The 19,003-nt window shown below is 40.1% G+C and overlaps 1 protein-coding gene across 3 annotated transcripts in view; it reads left to right on the top strand.

Moving 5' to 3' along the window:
- PPP2R5E (protein phosphatase 2 regulatory subunit B'epsilon) overlaps positions 1-19,003 on the top strand; it is a 160,293-nt gene that overhangs the window by 121,149 nt on the left and 20,141 nt on the right. For all 3 annotated transcript variants that reach the window (XM_061429077.1, XM_061429076.1, XM_061429078.1), the window contains 3 exons: positions 400-492; positions 18,277-18,407; positions 18,564-18,623. In XM_061429077.1, the coding sequence (XP_061285061.1) occupies positions 400-492; positions 18,277-18,407; positions 18,564-18,623 (284 nt within the window). The remainder of the gene's footprint in view (positions 1-399; positions 493-18,276; positions 18,408-18,563; positions 18,624-19,003) is intronic.

Here is a 19,003-nt window from a genome sequence, read left to right as displayed (position 1 = left end):
AAAAGTAGTTTGAAAACTATATTTTATATATGTGTGTGTGTGTGTGTGTGTGTGTGTGTGTATACATACATACATACATATATTTATAGCACATTGATATGTTGTAGAGGTATAGAAAAAATCGGTAGTTTTATACATTAAAATGTTAACAGTGGTTCACGCTGAATGATGAGATTTGGGGAGGTTTTTATTTGCTTTCTTAGGCTGTGTTTCAGATTATAAATTTAAAAAGCTAAAAATCATAACAGCAACTGTGAGCTGCAAGAAAGGCTAGCACTGCTAGTTGATATTAAAACACACTAAACCCCTCGTCAGTTTTAGTATTAGAGCTTTTTATGGTTTTTAATACTGTTCTCAGTGAATTATAGTTTGAAATTAACAATAATCCATTTCTTGCAGCTTGTATATGAGTTTTTCATACGGTTTTTGGAAAGCCAAGAATTCCAACCCAGCATTGCCAAAAAATACATAGATCAGAAATTTGTATTACAGGTAAGTATATTCTTGTCATTGTATGTATTTGTTTTTCAGTTGATAACACTTTATCTCATTTGCTGTAGATGTTTGTTAAAAAATCTTACAGTGGCAGTTATATAACCCCATAAACAAATATATATGCACAAATTTATTATTGCCCATTAAAAGTAATAGGTACCTCTTTAATTTATTGTACTGGAAATTACATTTTAAACAACAAGGAATGCTAATGCCTAAATCCCTGCAATTTTCTTTCTTAAAATGTAATTATAAAGGAATTTCACTTATATAACTCTAGTTTGTGATTCTTTATATAATTCGAAAACTTCTATTTGCATAAGGATTTTAAACTATTTCATACATCTGTTAAAACTGAGTAGGCATGGTCTAGAGCGTAAGTAAGCTTTAATAAGTAATCAAAGTCAGGGTACTAGTAAGCTTTCATAGCTAGGAAGTAGCACAGGTTAACACTTAAGATTCCCTTGAAGAGATTAACTCTCACCTATCTGTTTCAGAGAAGGCAATGGCACCCCACTCCAGTGCTCGTGCCTGGAGGATCCTATGGACGGAGGAGCCTGGTGGGCTGCAGTCCATAGGGTCGCGAAGAGTCAGACACGAGCGACTTAACTTTCACTTTTCACTTTCCTGCATTGGAGAAGGAAATGGCAACCCACTCCAGTGTTCTTGCCTGGAGAATCCCAGGGACGGGGGAGCCTGGTGGGCTACCGTCTATGGGGTTGCACAGAGTCGGACACGACTGAAGTGACTTAGCATCTGTTTGGAACTTCCTACATATTTTTCTTGAATGTCATTTTACATTTTATAATTATGGATCATATCTGTTTACTCCAGACCTGAAGTATGTTCATGGTGTTCTTGTTGACAGTCATCTGTAAAAATGGATACTTGAGCCAACTGGTGTATGGATTGTTGTAGCTTCTTTCTAAGTGATTAATGAGATGCCTTATGTAGAAAAAAATAAGTATCTCCTAGTGAGTCAATATTGGAGAAAGCAATGGCAACCTGCTCCAGTACTCTTGCCTGGAAAATCCCATGGATGGAGGAGCCTGGTAGGCTGCAGTCCATGGGCTCATGAAGAGTCGGACATGACTGAGCGACTTCACTTTAACTTTTCACTTTCATGCATTGGAGAAGGAAATGGCAACCCACTCCAGTGTTCTTGCTTGGAGAATCCCAGGGATGGGGAAGCCTGGTGGGCTGCCGTCTATGGGGTCGCACAGAGTTGGACACGACTGAAGTGACTTAGCAGCAGCAGCAACAGTGAGTAATATGCAGAACTTCAAATTTAAAACATTGCTTTGGCAGGAAATTGATCTTCTGTGTCTTACTGGATAAAGGTTAATGACTCAAGTGATGACCTCATTCCCCTTTCTTAAATTAATACCTTTAGAATTCTGGACATATGAGGCTGAGAAGTTTTGGAAAAGTGAGATTTGATATTTGTTGTTGTTCAGTCGGTCAGTCATGTCCGACTCTGTCACCCCACGGACTGTAGCATGCCAGGCTTCCCTGTCCTTCACCATCTCCCAGAGCCCGCTCAAACTTATGTCCATTAAGTTGGTGATGCCATCCAGCCATTTTGTCCTCTGTTGCCCCCTTCTTCTCCTGCCTTCAGTCTTTCTCAGCGTTTTTTATTTAAAGAGGTGGATAGCTAAGTAGATTGATGGTTCACTGGGCAATAGGTAGATTGGTCCAGATCCTTATCCCAAAGAGGTAAATGCATTTCAGGCAGAACAAAAAACAAAACACAACAGATCTGTGTTTGTATTGGAAAGTCCTTGCGTTTCTACAGCACTGTATAGTTGTCACAGCACCTTTATATGCGTTATTTAATTTGATATATACAATAATCTAAAGCAGATATGGCTAAGTTTTATGCCCATTTTGTAGATGAATAAATTTGAGGTCTAAAAAAGTTAACCAGATTCCCCACACACATGTCCTGTTCAGGTTTCTGTCTCTTACACCATGATGCCTCTGTGTGATTCCCTTCACTATAACTTGGAATGACAGGAGTAGCCCCCATCTCTCAACACGGATGAAATGATACGATTCTCTTACATTTATGGTAAATTAAAGTGCCCAAGAGGATCCAATAATTATTCAGCAGTAGACGCTGTTGACATGGAAACAGTAAATCCTGCAATCTTATTATGAAAGTCGGTGCTTTTCTTACATGAAAAACATTCAGGGCCCAGTCTGTGTGCTCTCCATGGTCGATAATACTGATGATAATAAAGCTCCTAAAATTAAAACATCAGAGACACCCAGACTTGGAAGGGACATTTTGGTTTGTCTCTTCTAGTTCTTTACCCATTGAATCAGTTTCCTTTGAGACCCTGATGAGGGGTAACCTGCTTGCTCTTTTTCAGTGAGGAAGGGCCACATACTTAGGCAGGTTCTTCCCTTTTTGTTGGAAAGTTGTTTTTTATGTTGAATCTCTCTGTACCTCATATGCCTTTGGCCTTATTTCTTCAGTAGAGTCCCTTAGTGTGTCATTAGCCCAGGCATAACCTTTCAGGTCCTAGAACACAGCTTTTGTATTTACCTCTATGCAGTTTTTCTCTAAAGCAGCAGTTACAACTCAGATGTTTGTAGGCTCATTTAAAATAGTCTGGGGGCTAGATTCAGACAATAGGAGGCAGACCAGCTGCTCCTGAAGGGAGCTTTGACTGTACCTCTTTCATCAGTTCTTGCTAAATAAGGTTTTTTTCCAAGAGAAAGTTTTTTTTCTGCCAAATTTGTTTTTTTGGTGAAATTTTCTGATAGTTTTAAAATCCTATTCAGAGTGAATTAAAGCCATCTGCCTCACGGATCTAGCCTTCCAGCTGTCAGTGTGCGTTCTCTGCTCTAGACTGAGTCCTAAGTATCTGTCTCATTTGTTAGTTTTTGAAGTCTTTGACATGTGTCCATTTGTCTTTAAGGGTGACATCTATATCTGAACACAGAGCTCTGAGCTCAGTCAGTCCAATGGAACTTAGAATTGGGGTCTGCATTCCTTGTCTGGATGCTAGGGTTCTTAAAGGAGTCATCTCATTAGCTCTTCTTGCTGTTCTGTGACACTGTTAATTTAGGTTAATAAGCTTATGGTCTTAACTTTTTTTATTTTTATTTTTTTTATATTGGGATATAGCCAATTAACAATGTTGTGATAGTTCAGGTAGACAGTGAAGGGACTCAGTCATACATATACATGTATGCATTCTCCCCAAACTCCCCTCCCATCCAGGCAGCCATATAGCATTGAGTAGAGAGTTCCATATGTTATACAGTAGGTCCTTGTTGGTTATCCATTTTAAATATAGCAGTGTGCAGATGTCCATCCCAAACTCCCTAACTATCCCTTTTCCCTATCATTCCCCCTACCGCCCCCACTGGCATTGGACTGACTTCCAATTTAGTTTCATGCATTTTGTCATAAACCCATTTTCATTTTCCCTTGTTTTTGTTCATTTTGCAGTTAGCTTTTTTATCTTGACGTAGGATCTGACATATATTCTTATGGAATATCTTATCTCCCCAGCCTTCTGAAGTCTTTCTGGGTCTTGATTCTGTCATCAACCTTGTTTACTCTGCCTTCCATCTGTATCACATTTGTGACTTTATAAATATGCTAGCTATTGGCTTCATTAAAGCCACTAATTAAAATTGTTAAACTAGCCGGGATGGAGGATAGAAGCCTGTGGCATGCCTTTAGCAACTTCCCTTTATTTTAGCACAGATTCATTAATCAGCAGTCTTTGAATTCCATCCTTGAGCCAGTTAGAAATCGACTGTAGAATTTCATCCTCCTCTGATTCCAAATTTTTGTTTATAAAGAGAGTCAGAGAGATATTTTGTCCAATGCAATGGTAAAAGCCACGACTTCATGTTTACAGAATTCCCCTCCTCTATGGACCTTGGAACTTTATCATAAAAAGGAAAGCCGAAATCCAGTGGTCCAGTGGTTAGGACTCCTGAGCTCTCATTGCTGAGGGCCCAGATTCGATCCTTGATCAAACGTCACCACTGAGTGGTACTTGAATGTAGTCATGTGACTCAAACCATTGCATCAAGTTAGAGATGAGCTGTTGTTCTGTCAGCTTCCATCTTCCATATCACCCTGTTCATTCATGTTGGTGGCCTGTACAATTGGCCTCCCGTTCCTTTTCCTTTCCTAAGTTTGCCCAGCACCTTCTTGGAGAAGGGACTCAACCGTCTACCTGCTTCTCCTGAGATTCCTTCCTTGGACCTTTGGCCCCAACCTGGGACCTCCTGGCAATGGTGAGCCTTTTGGATCTTGAGACATTAGTGCTGAGATTCTGTCCGTTATCCCCTGTCCCACCCTCGCTCCCTCTTCCTCTGACCACCATGCCTTAACCGTTCTTGAACTGGCAGGTCTTTTTACGTCTGTGCTCTATCGTCAGCCCATTCATTTTGCACACCCTGACTTTCCTCTGCCCCATGGACTCGCATGGTGCAGCCTGGTTCTAGTCTGTTTCTCTTGTGACATGGGAACCCTCAGATTTTTCCCTTTTGCAAATCAGAATGACACTTACCTTATTCCTTTCCTTTGAGCAGATATCTTATTCTCTGTGAATTCTCATAGATTCCAGAGAGTTTTGGTGATCTTAATGCAGAACTGTATTTATTCAGTTAGACATAATTTATTCTAGTTACAAGATTTACACTATTGGTAGCAGCTAGCTAGATTCTTTATAGTTTGATTCCTCCATCCCCTAAAGCAAAATAAGAATTGGGCTATTTTAGCATGATGTAATGGAAAGAAAGCTAGAAAACTCTGGATTTGAACCCTGACTCTCCTGTGTATCGACTTATATTTTAGGAGTTGAGAATATGACTGTGGCATAAGAAGAAACTGTTTTCAAACCCTGGCTTTTCTGCCTACTTACAGTGTAACTTTCAGCAAGTTAATATACTTGCTACCAAGCATGGATTTCCTCATTCGTGACATAGGGATAGTGGAATAAGTGAGATACTGTTCAGTAAAGTAGAAAATACCCCAGATTGACAGCTGTTAGATTTTCTTAATTGAATTGGCACTACAGATACGAACACAGGCTCCCTACCTTCAATCTTAAATAGGTACTGAAAACTTGGGCAGATTATTGACTATTCTGAGCCTGTGTTTTCTTCAGTAAAGTGACAATGACAGTCGTCTCTCTTATAGCAAGTTAAAACAAAGTAGTAGGCTGTTATGATGATAAAATAATATGACTTACATAAATGTCTGCTAGTATCGTATATGAGGCCTAATATTTGCTCATTAAATATGAATTCCTCTTTTCACGTCCTCATTATATTACCTGTCCACATTGGCAGAATATCTTATTTTTCTTGATTCCAATATTAGTTTCATAATTTCTGCCTTTTGAAATAATTTTAAAATTTATGAGAAACATAATAAAAATTTGCAAAGAAGCCTTGTATAAATGCAGAAATGTAACATTCCAAGGCGGGAAGACTTGCCATCAAAAAATGTCCATAGAATCTCCAGATTAATCTGCACATTTATGTGCACTTCTAATTAAAATTTCAGTGTGTGTGTGTGTGTGTGTGTGTGTGTGTTTGTATGTGTGTGTGTACACACACACTTTAGTAGTGTCTGACTCTGTGCGACCCTTTGGGCTGTAGCGGGAAGACTTGCCATCAAAAAATGTCCATAGAATCTCCAGATTAATCTGCACATTTATGTGCACTTCTAATTAAAATTTCAGTGTGTGTGTGTGTGTGTGTTTGTATGTGTGTGTGTACACACACACTTTAGTAGTGTCTGACTCTGTGCGACCCTTTGGGCTGTAGCCTACCAGGCTTGTCTGTCCATGGGATTCTCCAGGCAAGAATACTGCAGTGAGTTGCCATGCCCTCCTCCAAGGGATCTTCCCAACCCAGAGTTCAAATCCACATCTCTTAAGTAGTCTGCATTGGCAGGTGGGTTCTTTACCACTAGCACCACCTGGGAAGCCCAAAATTTCAGTAGTTTCTGTACTTGAAAATTTCAGAGTTCATGAAATAAAATGTTTTTGAAAAAGGAAATTAATGATATGTTATTAGACATTAAAACATACTATAAAGGTATATTATAAAAGTATGGTATGGGTACAGGAGACTAGAATATAATGAGATTTGGGTAGAAAAGACTTTTTCTTGTTAGGGCTTCCCTGGTGGCTCAGATGGTAAAGAATCCACCTGCAATGTGGGAGACTTGGGTTCGATCCCTGAGTTGGGAAGATCCCCTGTATGCCATAAAACTCATAAAAATGCACAAATGAATATATAGGTACCTACATACCTATATATTAAATTGGAATAATGCTCTGAAGAGGAGATCTGATGGTATTCTGTGGATGCAGATTGGGACTGAGCAGTTCCATGAGAAATAGATATGTACACAAAGCAAAATATACAGGGATAGTGAATGCATCATTGTTAATGATTATTAGAAAATTGGGAACAATTTTCAACTTTAGAAAGTTCCTCAGTAGAGGGTTAGTTGAATAAACTGTGGACAGTCATTTAACAAAATATAGATCAGTGAGTAAAAAGAATGAGATAGAGTTACACAGGATCTGTTTTTAAGTGGAACATGCACATTGTGGAACAGTAAAATATTTTGAACCTGAGTCTGTTATTTTAGAGAAAAAGATTATTTGTCTCTGCAATAAAAAGTGTGAAAGGAGATACAGTACATTTTTGTTAATTATCTCGTAGGGTGTCAGATTATGTATGATGATCTTTACTTTTTAATTTTGGTATTTCTCTATTTTTTCATTTTGAAAGTATGAACATGTATGTTGTAATTAATAAGAATAGTCAAAGTATTTCCATTGCAACTACATTCTCATTTTGTTGCCTTGCATTTTTCATAAATGTCAGCTGATTCTGTGCATTAACTTTCCTAAGACTACTTTTTATAAGACTGGGCCATTCCTTTACACTTAACATTTTTTATGTGTCCATCCTTTTATCTTTTGTGTATGTCCTTTTAAAGTCTGAATCTCAGCGGAAGCTTCCTGTATTTCCTCAAAAGCTTCTTTCAATAACTCTTTTTTTAATTGATAATTCCTCAGCAGGAAGCAAAACAGATGAGTGGATAATGTATAGAGAGGTTTGGATGCAGACTCTGCCATTTTTTAGTGTCTGACCTTGGGCAAATTATATAACTGCTCTGTGCCTCAGTTTCCTCCCCTGGAAAGTAGATCCAAAATATCCATAATATGATAGTAATTACAAGGTTGTTGTACAGATTTAAAAAGTATATTCATGTGTAAGTATGGAGAACAATTTCTGATCACTAACTATACAGTAAACGTTACACTGCTGCTGTCACTACTGTTTTTGTTAGGATCACCTCTTGTTTTGAGGAGTTTCTTTGTCATTATTTTCTAGAACAGCCTCCGTCCCCAGAGTTATATATTAGTCTGTCATGTCTTACCTAGCATGTTACCAATTTTTTGAGATTTAACTTTTACCAATCTAAAAAATCAAAAAGCCCTTTGGACTCTACTTGTATGGTTCTTCTCTGGCTGTTGGTTTTTTTTTTTTTTTTAAGATGTTTAATATGGTCTCTTGTCCTTGAATTCTTATCATTTCCACTTCTCCAACTGATTTCTTCCAGTCAGTGTTAGAAGTAACTGTTTAGTGCCAGGAACGCGTACTTTTTAGTATGTGAGAACCAGGGAAAGCACATTCAAATCTTCAGAGGTCAGACAAGTGATATGGAATTTAGTAGTCTGGGTTTGACAGAGAGGAGTTGATGGAAACAGTGGTGACCCAGAGAGCTTGGACCCTGCCGCCAGTCCACTCTGGTCAGCTGTTGGCTAATTGCTAAGTGGGCCAAGTATTGCTAGATTCTTTTGATTTTTTTTTCAGGAAAACCTGGAAGTCTGGATTTCTTTATGGGCCAGTCAGAACTATCTGTGACTTGTACCTTTGAAGGGTTTGCTGGTTTTTATTTCAGAATGGACTTATGTTGTCCAGTTGCTAAGTTGTGTCCAACTCTTTGTGACCCTGTGGATTGCTGCACGCCAGGCTTCCCTTTCACGATTTCCCGGAGTTTGCTTAGACTGGTGTCCGTGGCATCAGTGATGCCATCCAACCACCTCATCCTCTGTTGCCCCTTTCTTCTCATACCCTCAATCTTTCCCAGCATCAGGGTCTTTTCTAATGAGTCAGCTCTTCAAATCTGGTAGCTAAAGTGTTGGAGCTTCAGCTTCAGCACCACTCCTTCCAATGAATATTCAGGGTTGCTTTCCTTTAGGATTGACTGGTTTGATCTTCTTGCTGTTCAAGGGACTCTCAAGAGTCTTCTCCAGTACCACAGTTCGAAAGCATCCATTCTTTGGCCCTCAGTCTGCTTTGTGGTTCAACTGTCACATCTGTAAATGACTACTAGAAAAACCACAGCTTTGACTCTGCGCATCTTTGTCGCGAAAGTGATGTTTCTGTTTTTAAATACGCTGTTGAGGCTTGTCACAGGTTTTCTTCCAAGGAGCAAGTATCTTAATTTCATGACTGCAATGACTGTCCACAGTGATTTTGCAGTCCAAGAAAATAAAATCTGCTACTATTTCCATTTTTTCCTCATCTATTTGCCATAAAGTGATAGGACAATATGCCATCATCTTCGTTTTTTTTTCATGTTGTTTTAAACCAGCTTTTTCACTCTCCTCTTTCACCTTCCTTCAGAGGCTCTTAGTTCCTCTTTGCTTTCTGCTATTAGAATGGTATCATCTGCATATCTGAGGTTGTTGATATCTCTCCTGGCAGTCTTGAGTCCAGCTTGTGATTCATCCAGCCTTACATTTCGCATGATGTACTCTGTATAGAGATTAAATAAACAGTGACAATATATAGCCTTGACGTACTCAGAATGACATATTAACTAGCTTAAATTTCATACTAATTTTTGTTAAATCTAGGTTTACGTAACCTTTAGCATTTGTTATGTACTTAATCTAAATCCTTACATAAGGAATCTGTCAGAGACTTCAAAGATAGTCGATTGATTACATAGTGCACTTGTTTCCAGGGTAATGTTGATTTTAGACTTAGGTAACTTAAGCTATAAGTGTGTAGGCTTGCCTAGACTTAGGAAACAACCTTGTCTGTTCCCAATAAAGATAAATTTCATCTGCATTAGCTGGGCAAATGGTTCGTTTCTGACACTTCGTACCCCCAAGACCAAAAAGGAATCACCAAACCTTGAATTATTTCACTGGGTGGATTATTGTGGCAGGAATTGAGTGGTGAATTTCTAAAGACTGCTTTCAACCACTCTGCAGGTCTGAAAAGTAGTCAGTGGTTGCTAAGAGACATACTATTCAAGTATCTCCATAAACATATGTACTTTGGAGATGGCTGGCTAATAACTTGTTCCTCACATGTGCGGTTATATTTAGCTGAAAGGTGCTGTAATTTTCATGCAAATTATGCAAATCTTCCAGCCTGTCCTTGATAGTGACCTTTGGTTATTGTGTTTTAAAAACTGAAGACAAATTGGACACAACATAAAACCAACCTGTGAAAAAATTTTAGATTCTAACATGAAATAAAATTCACAAACCTTGAATCTCAGCCCTAATACAAAGAACTATTTTCCAAACAAGTTCCTTGAGTGTGTCAAAATGTTTACATTTCTCTCTCAGAGTCTAGCAAATGAAACTTGAGAGTTTATTTCTACCATGAATTTTATCAGATAGCCATTACCAGTGAACAGTAAATTACCATGTCTCATCTGTCCAACCTGTAACTCAGAAACCTTAAAAAAGGGTCTTACTGTTCTGACTCCTGCATTTAAAGCCAGCTTGGTGGGGATGCAGCTCATGCTGGGGCAGAGGGCCCTGTGCTTAGAAGGTACTCGTTCATGGTTTAATGCTTTGCTGTTCTTGTCTTGAAATTCTTAACACTCCTTGAACAAGGAGTAAGGCATTTTCATTTTGCACTGGGCCCACAGATTACGTAGCTAGTCCCTGCCTGTGTCCCACTAAGTGCATCATTATGTAGCGTAACCAGTCTTTCTTGAGATGCCCTCCAGATTGATTGTCTTAAAATTTTAAACCGCAGGGTTTTCTTGAGTCAGGATAAATGCTTAACGGACAAAGAATGGACTTCTCTACTTTGTAGGAAGAATGCTGAAATTAGGAGGAAAATAAAAGCATGTGACTTGGTGGAGTTGTTCATGTTTGTATGACTTATACCTTTGAAATTTTTATACTGAGTTACAAAGTTCCTGAAGTCAGAATTGCTGTAAGCTTATAATGTGAGCTTGTGCACACTGTACTTACACATTGACTGCCCCACAGTCAGTTCATTTCATATGTTGGTCCTCTTGAGTTGTGATACATGGGAGTCAGGCTGCCGCTGGCTCTTGTTTCTTGGCTCTTCTCCAGGTGCACTTTTGCTTGATCGAGGTGAAGGTATTAGGAAGATAGTATTTTTTCATGTAGCAGAATTTGTTGTTCAGTCACTCAGTCATGTCGGACTCCTTGCGACCCCATGGACTGCAGCACACCAGGCTTCCCTGTCCTTCACCATCTCCCAGAGCTTGCTCAAACTCGTGTCCATTGAGTCAGTGATGCCATCCAACCATCTCATCCTCTGTCTTCCCCTTCTCCTCCTGCCTTCAATCTTTCCCAGCATCAGGGTCTTTTCTAATGAGTCGGCTCTTTGCATCAGGTGGCCAAAGTATTAGAGTTTCAGCTTCAACATCAGTCCTTCTAATGAATATTCAGGGTTGATTTTCTTTAGGATTGATTGGCTCGATCTCTTTGTAGTTCAAAGGACTCTCTTTGTCGCCCAACACAACAGCTCAAAAGCATCGGTTCTTCTGCATTCAGCCTTTGTTACAGTCCAACTCTCACATCTATACATGAGTCCTGGAAAAACCATAGCTTTGACTATACACACATTTGTTGGCAGAGTAATGTCTCTGCTTTTTAATATGCTGTTTAGGTTTGTCATAGCTTTTCTTCCAACTAGCAGCGTAGCAGAATAGCTTAAGTAAAGCCTGACATGTAGAGATCTGATTTTAGTTAGGTTTGAAACATTTAGAATACTAATTTCATTGATTATTTACTCTTCTTTACATGAAGTTCCCTGGTGGCTCAGACGGTAAAAGCATCTGCCTACAATGCGGGAGACCCGGGTTCGATCCCTGGGTTGGGAAGATCCATCCCCTGGAGAAGGAAATGGCAGCCCACTCCAGTATTCTTGCCTGGAAAATCCCATGGACAGAGGAGCCTGGCAGGCTACAGTCCACGGGGTCGCAAAGAGTCGGACACGACTGAGCGACTCACTTGCACTTACATGAAATAGAGCTGGGCAGTTGCTTCTTTATTGCAGAAGAGGATAATGGGCTTTTTGTTTCAAGTCTTTTGCTCACACATTTTGTAAAGAAAAATAGCAACTCCTGCCTGATCCTTCCCCGACCCAAAGTCTCATTCCCTGGAAGTAACCACATTCAAGTAGCTGTTTCCTGGTATGTATCTCAGTATTTCTAAATAGCATTCTTACTGCTGTTTCTTGATGGCACCCCACTCCAGTACTCTTGCCTGGCAAATCGCATGGATGGAGGAGCCTGGTAGGCTGCAGTCCACGGGGTCGCTAAGAGTCGAACATGACTGAGCAACTTCACTTTGGCTTTTCACTTTCATACATTGAAAGAGGAAATGGCAACCCACTCCAGTGTTCTTGCCTGGAGAATCCCAGGGACAAGGGAGCCTGGTGGGCTGCCGTCTATGGGGTCGTACAGAGTCGAACATGATTGAAGCGACTTAGCAGCAGCAGCAGCAATGCTGTTTCTTGATTGTTTAAAATATCTTCCTGTTATGAGCTATTACATGTCTGCCTCTCTATCTCCCTCCTGTCCATCTTTCCAGTACAGTCAGAAAATTTAATTAAATCAAATTGTAGTATTTTACAGTCAAACAACATGACTGTGTACATGTTGTTCAGAGCAAAGGCACATTATGCCATAATGACATTTGTTTTCTTGTAGGGTTTTTTTTTTTTAAAACCCCTAGAATTAGTAGTTACCTGATTTTTCACTTGCTTGCTTCCTTATGTAGTGGTCATTAGTCATTCGTTAGTTCTGTGAGAGTGCCACACAGCTCTTAATCTGGCCCACACTGATAACTAGTCTTTTGTCTTTGTATTTTCCTTGGAGGCCTTCTTCCTGGAGCCCAAGTCATCCTGCTCTAGTTGCACTTTCGGCTGTGTCCACCGTGGCCATCCTGGGACTTCCCTTTGCCCCTTTTCTGACTGTGTCTTTACTTGCTTCATTTCCTTTCATTTTGGTGGGCTACATCCTCTAGATGCTTCCGAGGAAAGCATGGATGGGATGTACATTTTTTGATACCCACTTCTCTGAAAATGTCTTTATTCTGCCCACATAACTTGATTGACATTTTGATCTGCTAGTTTTCTTGTCTTCTTTCTTCTGTATACTCTATCATTTGGTTATACTTTCAAGCTAGATTTGCTCACTTTAATGCGCCAGACCTTCTGTGAATTTCTAAGTGTGCTGTTTTATTTCCTGAATATTCATCTATAGTAGCATTCTGTTTTTGTTTCAAAGTTCTAGTAGATTTGTTTATTTTGAGGATGTTACAGAGTCTTTTATTTTCAGTTTTTTCCACTCTTGCGCTGTTGTTTCCTCTGGATTCTTTATGATTTTTGGGGGGGTTCTGTATCTTTTATGTTAGAGTCTTTGGTGATCTTAGACTATATTCGTAGTTGTTGTTTAGCTGCTAAATCGTGTCCAACTCTTTTGTGACCTTGTGGAGAAGGAAATGGCAACCCACTCCAGTGCTCCTGCCTGGAGAATCCCAGGGGTGGGGGAGCCTGGTGGGCTGCCGTCTATGGGGTCGCACAGGGTCTGACACGACTGAAGCGACTTAGCAGCAGCAGGACTGTGGCCCACCAGGCTCCTCTGTCCATGGGATTTCCCAGGAAAGAATACTGGACTGGGTTGTCATTTCCTTCTGCAGGGTATCTTCCCAACCCAGAGATCAAACCTGCGTCTCCTGCGTTGGCAGGCAGGTTATTTATGACTGAGCCACCAGGTAAGCCCTATATTCATAGTTAACATGTTAGTTTTAAAAAAAAGACCTCTTAGAATCTGTATCTGTGTGTGTGTGCATGTGTGTGTGCATGTGTACACACACGCGTAAGTGGGAAACACTTGGCAACTTGGGCAGAGGCCTTGCCATTTAATTGAGAAACCTTCAGATAAGAAACCTTCAGATATCAGTATGTCTATAGCTGTTTCCTCTTGGGACTGTCCATTTCCCCCATAAGGAACTTTCTAACCTCCTGCCTCAGTCAGAACTGAGAGCTTAGTCAGGGAAGGGCCTGGCAAAGATAATGCTCTTCAGCATGCAGAATTTTATTGAATCCCATTGTTTTTAATAAGTGTTTTACTTCAGCCTATATCTGATGTCCTCAAGACTAGAGACTTGCTCATTTATTCTTTCCAGGCCTTGAGTGTAAATCTTCAGTAAACTGCATGGATCTAGGAGATCTTGTTACTCTTCCTCCAAACTTTCAATCAGTTCTCCTGTTTCTAGCTCCTCACAACCTTGCCATCAAATGTATCTGGTGCCTTCAGTGCTTATGCCTTTTAAGGGTTCTCTGGTGTGAATTGGCTTGCTTCTTGTTGGCTTCCCTCCCTGCTGGCAGAATGGAAAAACACTTAGCAGAGTGGAGAAGAAGAAACCTAAGATAGTTACCTCTTGCCATCCACTTTCCATCTTTGAGAGATATGCAGATTTGTCTGATCTGCTCCCCAGTCCTCTCTGCCCCATGGATTTCTTTCATTTTTATTCCTTTACTCTCATTTCAGGGAGTGTTTAAGAAGAGAGAGGTTCAACCCCTCTAGTCTAACTGACAGACCCTGACTACCTTTTTCAATTTGTCCTTTACATTTCACTGTAGATTTATGATGAGGTTCAAAGGAGGTTGTTGGGCTAAGTCACTGGGCACTGTCTCTGTCTGTCAACTTCAGGATGGCTGGTTTTGTAAAGTGGGAGACAGCATGTTGACAGGTCTGTGTTTGCTCTGCAATCACCTTGGAAACTCTCCAGCTTCATTTCTTTGACAACAAGTTGCCTGTTACATTATAGAGAGCACAGTCTACCTAGGCATTTACAGATACTGGATTATATTTTTCATAGCTTTTTTTTTTTTTTTGGTGGGGAGTATTTGGACTTTATATATGACTATGCACACAAATATTACTTAGTTTTGGAAATTAAAACTCATCCCACTCCCTTCTTTTTGGGCCTACACATGATTCTACCTTTTCTTTTGCCTCATATATCATGAAATCATTGAGTGTGTTCTGTAGCGGTGCAGAAAAGTAGTTTGTATACTATAGTTCATCTTTCTCAAAGAACATAGTATATATATATTATTTGTGCCTTTAAGACTGGCTCAGATTAGGTGCCTGGTAATACATTTTCTTTGAGGGCCTAATGAAAACACATTCAGTTCAGTTCAGTCCAGTCACTCAGTCGTGTCCGACTCTTCGCGACCCCTTGAATCGCAGCACGCCGGCCTCCCTGTCCATCACCAACTCCCGGAGTTCACTCAGACTCACATCCATTGAGTCAGTGATGCCATCCAGCCATCTCATCCTCTGTCGTCCCCTTCTCCTCCTGCCCCCAATCCCTCCCAGCATCAGAGTCTTTTCCAATGAGTCAACTCTTCGCATGAGGTGGCCAAAGTACTGGAGTTCCAGCTTTAGCATCATTCCTTCCAAAGAAATCCCAGGGCTGATCTCCTTCAGAATGGACCGGTTGGATCTCCTTGCAGTCCAAGGGACTCTCAAGAGTCTTCTCCAACACCACAGTTCAAAAGTATCAATTCTTCAGTGCTCGGCCTTCTTCACAGTCCAACTCTCACATCCATACATGACCACTGGAAAAACCATAGCCTTGACTAGACGGACCTTTGTTGGCAAAGTAATTGTCTCTGCTTTTGAATATGCTATCTAGGTTGGTCATACACACATTAGTTAAATAATTTTTGTTTAATTATTATGTGTTCATCAAACTCTTAAGATTAACAGTACATAAGCATGGTTGATTCAAGTTTTGCTAGCATTACACCCCCTCTAACCTTCTCCTGTGTTAGTTACAAATTACTCATTAAGCCTTTTTGCAACACTTAAAAATAGAAACCAAATTAAAAAATAGAACTCAAAGGTAAATTATTTCTGTTAACATGGAATGGAATGGGTCAGTTAGAAATCTGTCATTTTCTGCGGTAGAGGCAAGAAATAACGAACCCATGGGGCCTTTTTTTGCCCACAGGGCTCGCATCTTTCTTCAGTGTTTCCTGTGGAAATGTGTAGTTGACTTTCTCATTGCTTTCCTGTGGGTTTCAGGTTTGTTCGTGTGTGTGTGTGTGCGCATGCGCGCACACACATGCATGCACCCAGCAAAGGCAGTGGTCGTGGTCATGGTCCCTGGTATATGTAGAGATTGATTGATTGACTGGCTGGTTGATTGTATGACTAAGTAGGCAGAGAGACGGCAGGTATTTTAACCACATCTTCTATTTGGATAGGCTGCAGGTGAAGGTATGTACTGTTGAGTCTGCCATGAACACTTTCTTCACCTCTGGCTCCTAATTTTTACATGGATGTCACTTCGAGTAGAAGTCTTACCTGCTCACTCCACTTCTCTCAAATAGAGTAGATGTTGCTGCTGTGTATTTATCTAGTATCCTGAGTCACTTGCCATGGTGTTTATTTCCATGTATTCCTCATTACACTAGGTTCTATAAAAGCAGTGTCTGTATTGCTCATCATTTTGTCCCTGACACTGTGCTCAGTGGCTGGTGACATGCTCATTTGAAATATTCAATTTTTGAATGGATGGATGGATGACATTGTACAGTCAAAAATTTAGTCTGTCTTACTGCTCAGTTTTGAAGACTGTTCTTCAGTTTGTGTTTTTTTGCCCTGTAACTCTGTCTTTTGTTCAGACAAAAGTAGATAATTTATTTGATTACTGCCCACCAAGTTCTTCTGCTGTCAATCCCAGCCTCAGTCTTTAATCACCTGAAATCATGTTTAAGTGTGTCTTGACAGCTTTTTTTTTTGGTAATTAAGGTAGTCTGCATTCATTTGTATGGTGTCTATATGCTCATGAAATGTTTTGCTATAAAGTTAACATTAGAACTATGAGTTGCTTTATTGCAATGATAATGAAGGTATGAAGAATTAAAATTCAAACCAGTCTCCAAGTTTGTTCTACAGGTAGAGGAACCTTCCTGTTATCATTTAAAAAAAAAAAAAAAAGGCAGCCTTACTGACATATAATTCATATACTGTAAAATTCAGCCTTTTAAAGTTTATAATTTAATGTTTAATATATTCTACAATGGAGAAGGCAATGGCACCCCACTCTAATACTCTTGTCTGGAAAATCCCATGGACGGAGGAGCCTGGTAGGCTGCAGTCCATGGGGTCACTAAGAGTCGGACACGACTGAGCGACTTCCCTTTCACTTTTCACTTTCATGCATTGGAGAAGGAAGTGACAACCCACTCCAGTGTTCTTGCCTGGAGAGTCCCAGGGATGGGGTAGCCTGGTGGGCTGCCGTTTATGGGGTCACGCAGAGTCGGACACGACTGAAGCGACTTAGCAAAATATTTTACAAAGTTTAATCATCACTGTCATATAATTGCAGAACACTTTCTGTCATTTCAAAAACAAATGCCATACTCATTAGTGGTCACTCCTCATTCTACTTTCTGTCTCTACGGATTTGCCTATTGTGGATATTTCAATGAGATCATACACACTGTGGCCTTTTTGTGTCTGGCTTTTTTTGCTTGGCATGATGTTCGATAGGCATATCCATGTGGTAACATATTTCAGTACATTATTCCTTTTCATGCCTGTATAATATTCCACTGTAGCACACTTTGTAGCAGTTGATGGGTACTTGGGTTATTTTACTTTTTGGCTGTCATGCATCATGCAGCAGTGGACATTCGTGTGCAAGTTTTTGTGTTGGCATATGTTTTCAATTCTGCTAAGATGTGATCTTATCAGGATTCAGTTATTGTCTTTAGATTATAAATGATTGGAAGCTTGAAAAATGTTATTCATGTATAACATACATACGGAAATCATAAACGTTCACACCAGTGAGTATTTATAAAGTGGACATACCCATGTAATAAGATCCAGGATCTCAGAAGAGAATGTTGCCAGTGTTCTTGGGAACTTTTTGATCTTTGCTTTGGGTTAGGTTATCTCAGTTTACTTGTATGCTCTGGGAGAGCTGAAAGCCTAGCTGTATCTTTGAAACATAAGCTCAGTAGATGGCTTATGTGACAAAAGTGTGGTGACTGAAATAATGGACTCCAGGGTTCCGAATGCTTGGGTTCAAATTCTAGTTCTACCACTTCTCATCTTTGTGCCCCAATTTCCTCTTCTTTAAAATGGGAATAAGACTACCTTATAAGGAGTATTAACGTAAGCAGGTTGTTTGGAAAATTGCCTGCTGATCATACTAAGTGCTATATGTGTGTTACCTAATATTATAATTATGGTTCTGATTATTGTTCTTCTTCTGCATCTCTTCTCTAGTCTGACTGACTTATCCCTGCATTCCCAGAGACTAGTGCTGTGCTTGTCACATAATAGATTTTTAATAATGTTTTGAAGAAGGAAGGAAGAGATTTTAAATAACAAGTGGCAGAATTTCTAAATCCTTTGCTGAAACCGCTTTTGACAGCTACACTATTTTTTATTTACAACAGCTTTTGGAGCTGTTTGACAGCGAAGACCCTCGGGAACGGGACTACTTAAAAACAGTCTTACACAGAATTTATGGCAAGTTTCTTGGTCTTAGAGCATTTATCCGAAAACAGATTAACAATATTTTTCTAAGGTAAGTAGAGGGAGGAGAAGCAAAGTTGATGGTTTTATAGAAGTATTAAGTAAACCTCAAATATTTGAACATAGCGTACTGACTTTTTCTTTTTTTCCTTCTCTTTCCTCTCCTCTTCTCCCCTTCCCTCCCCTTTTCTTTCCTCTCTGTTTTTAGGTTTGTTTATGAAACAGAACACTTCAATGGTGTGGCTGAACTGCTGGAAATATTAGGAAGGTAAGCACATTTTTCGGAGAAGGCAATGGCACCCCATTCCAGTACTTTTGCCTAGAAAATCCCACGGACGGAGGAGCCTGATAGACTGCAGTCCATGGGGTCGCTAGAGTCGGACACGACTGAGCGACTTCATTTTCACTTTTCACTTTCATGCATTGGAGAAGGAAATGGCAACCCACTCCAGTGTTCTTGCCTGGAGAATCCCAGGGACGGGGGAAGCTGGTGGGCTGCCGTCTATTGGGTCGCACAGAGTCGGACATGACTGAAGCTACTTAGCAGCAGCAAGCACATTTTTAGCTCATTGCTAATCTCGGGTGAATATTGTTGTGATGGTTAGGGTCAGGTGGCACAGGGAGACGCTGCCCCAGATCTTACTGTAT

Source organism: Bos javanicus, chromosome 10 (assembly GCF_032452875.1).
Source record: "Bos javanicus breed banteng chromosome 10, ARS-OSU_banteng_1.0, whole genome shotgun sequence".
Classification (NCBI taxonomy): domain Eukaryota; kingdom Metazoa; phylum Chordata; class Mammalia; order Artiodactyla; family Bovidae; genus Bos; species Bos javanicus.
Note: the sequence above shows the minus strand (reverse complement) of the source record. Positions and strands in the feature narration are given on the sequence as shown.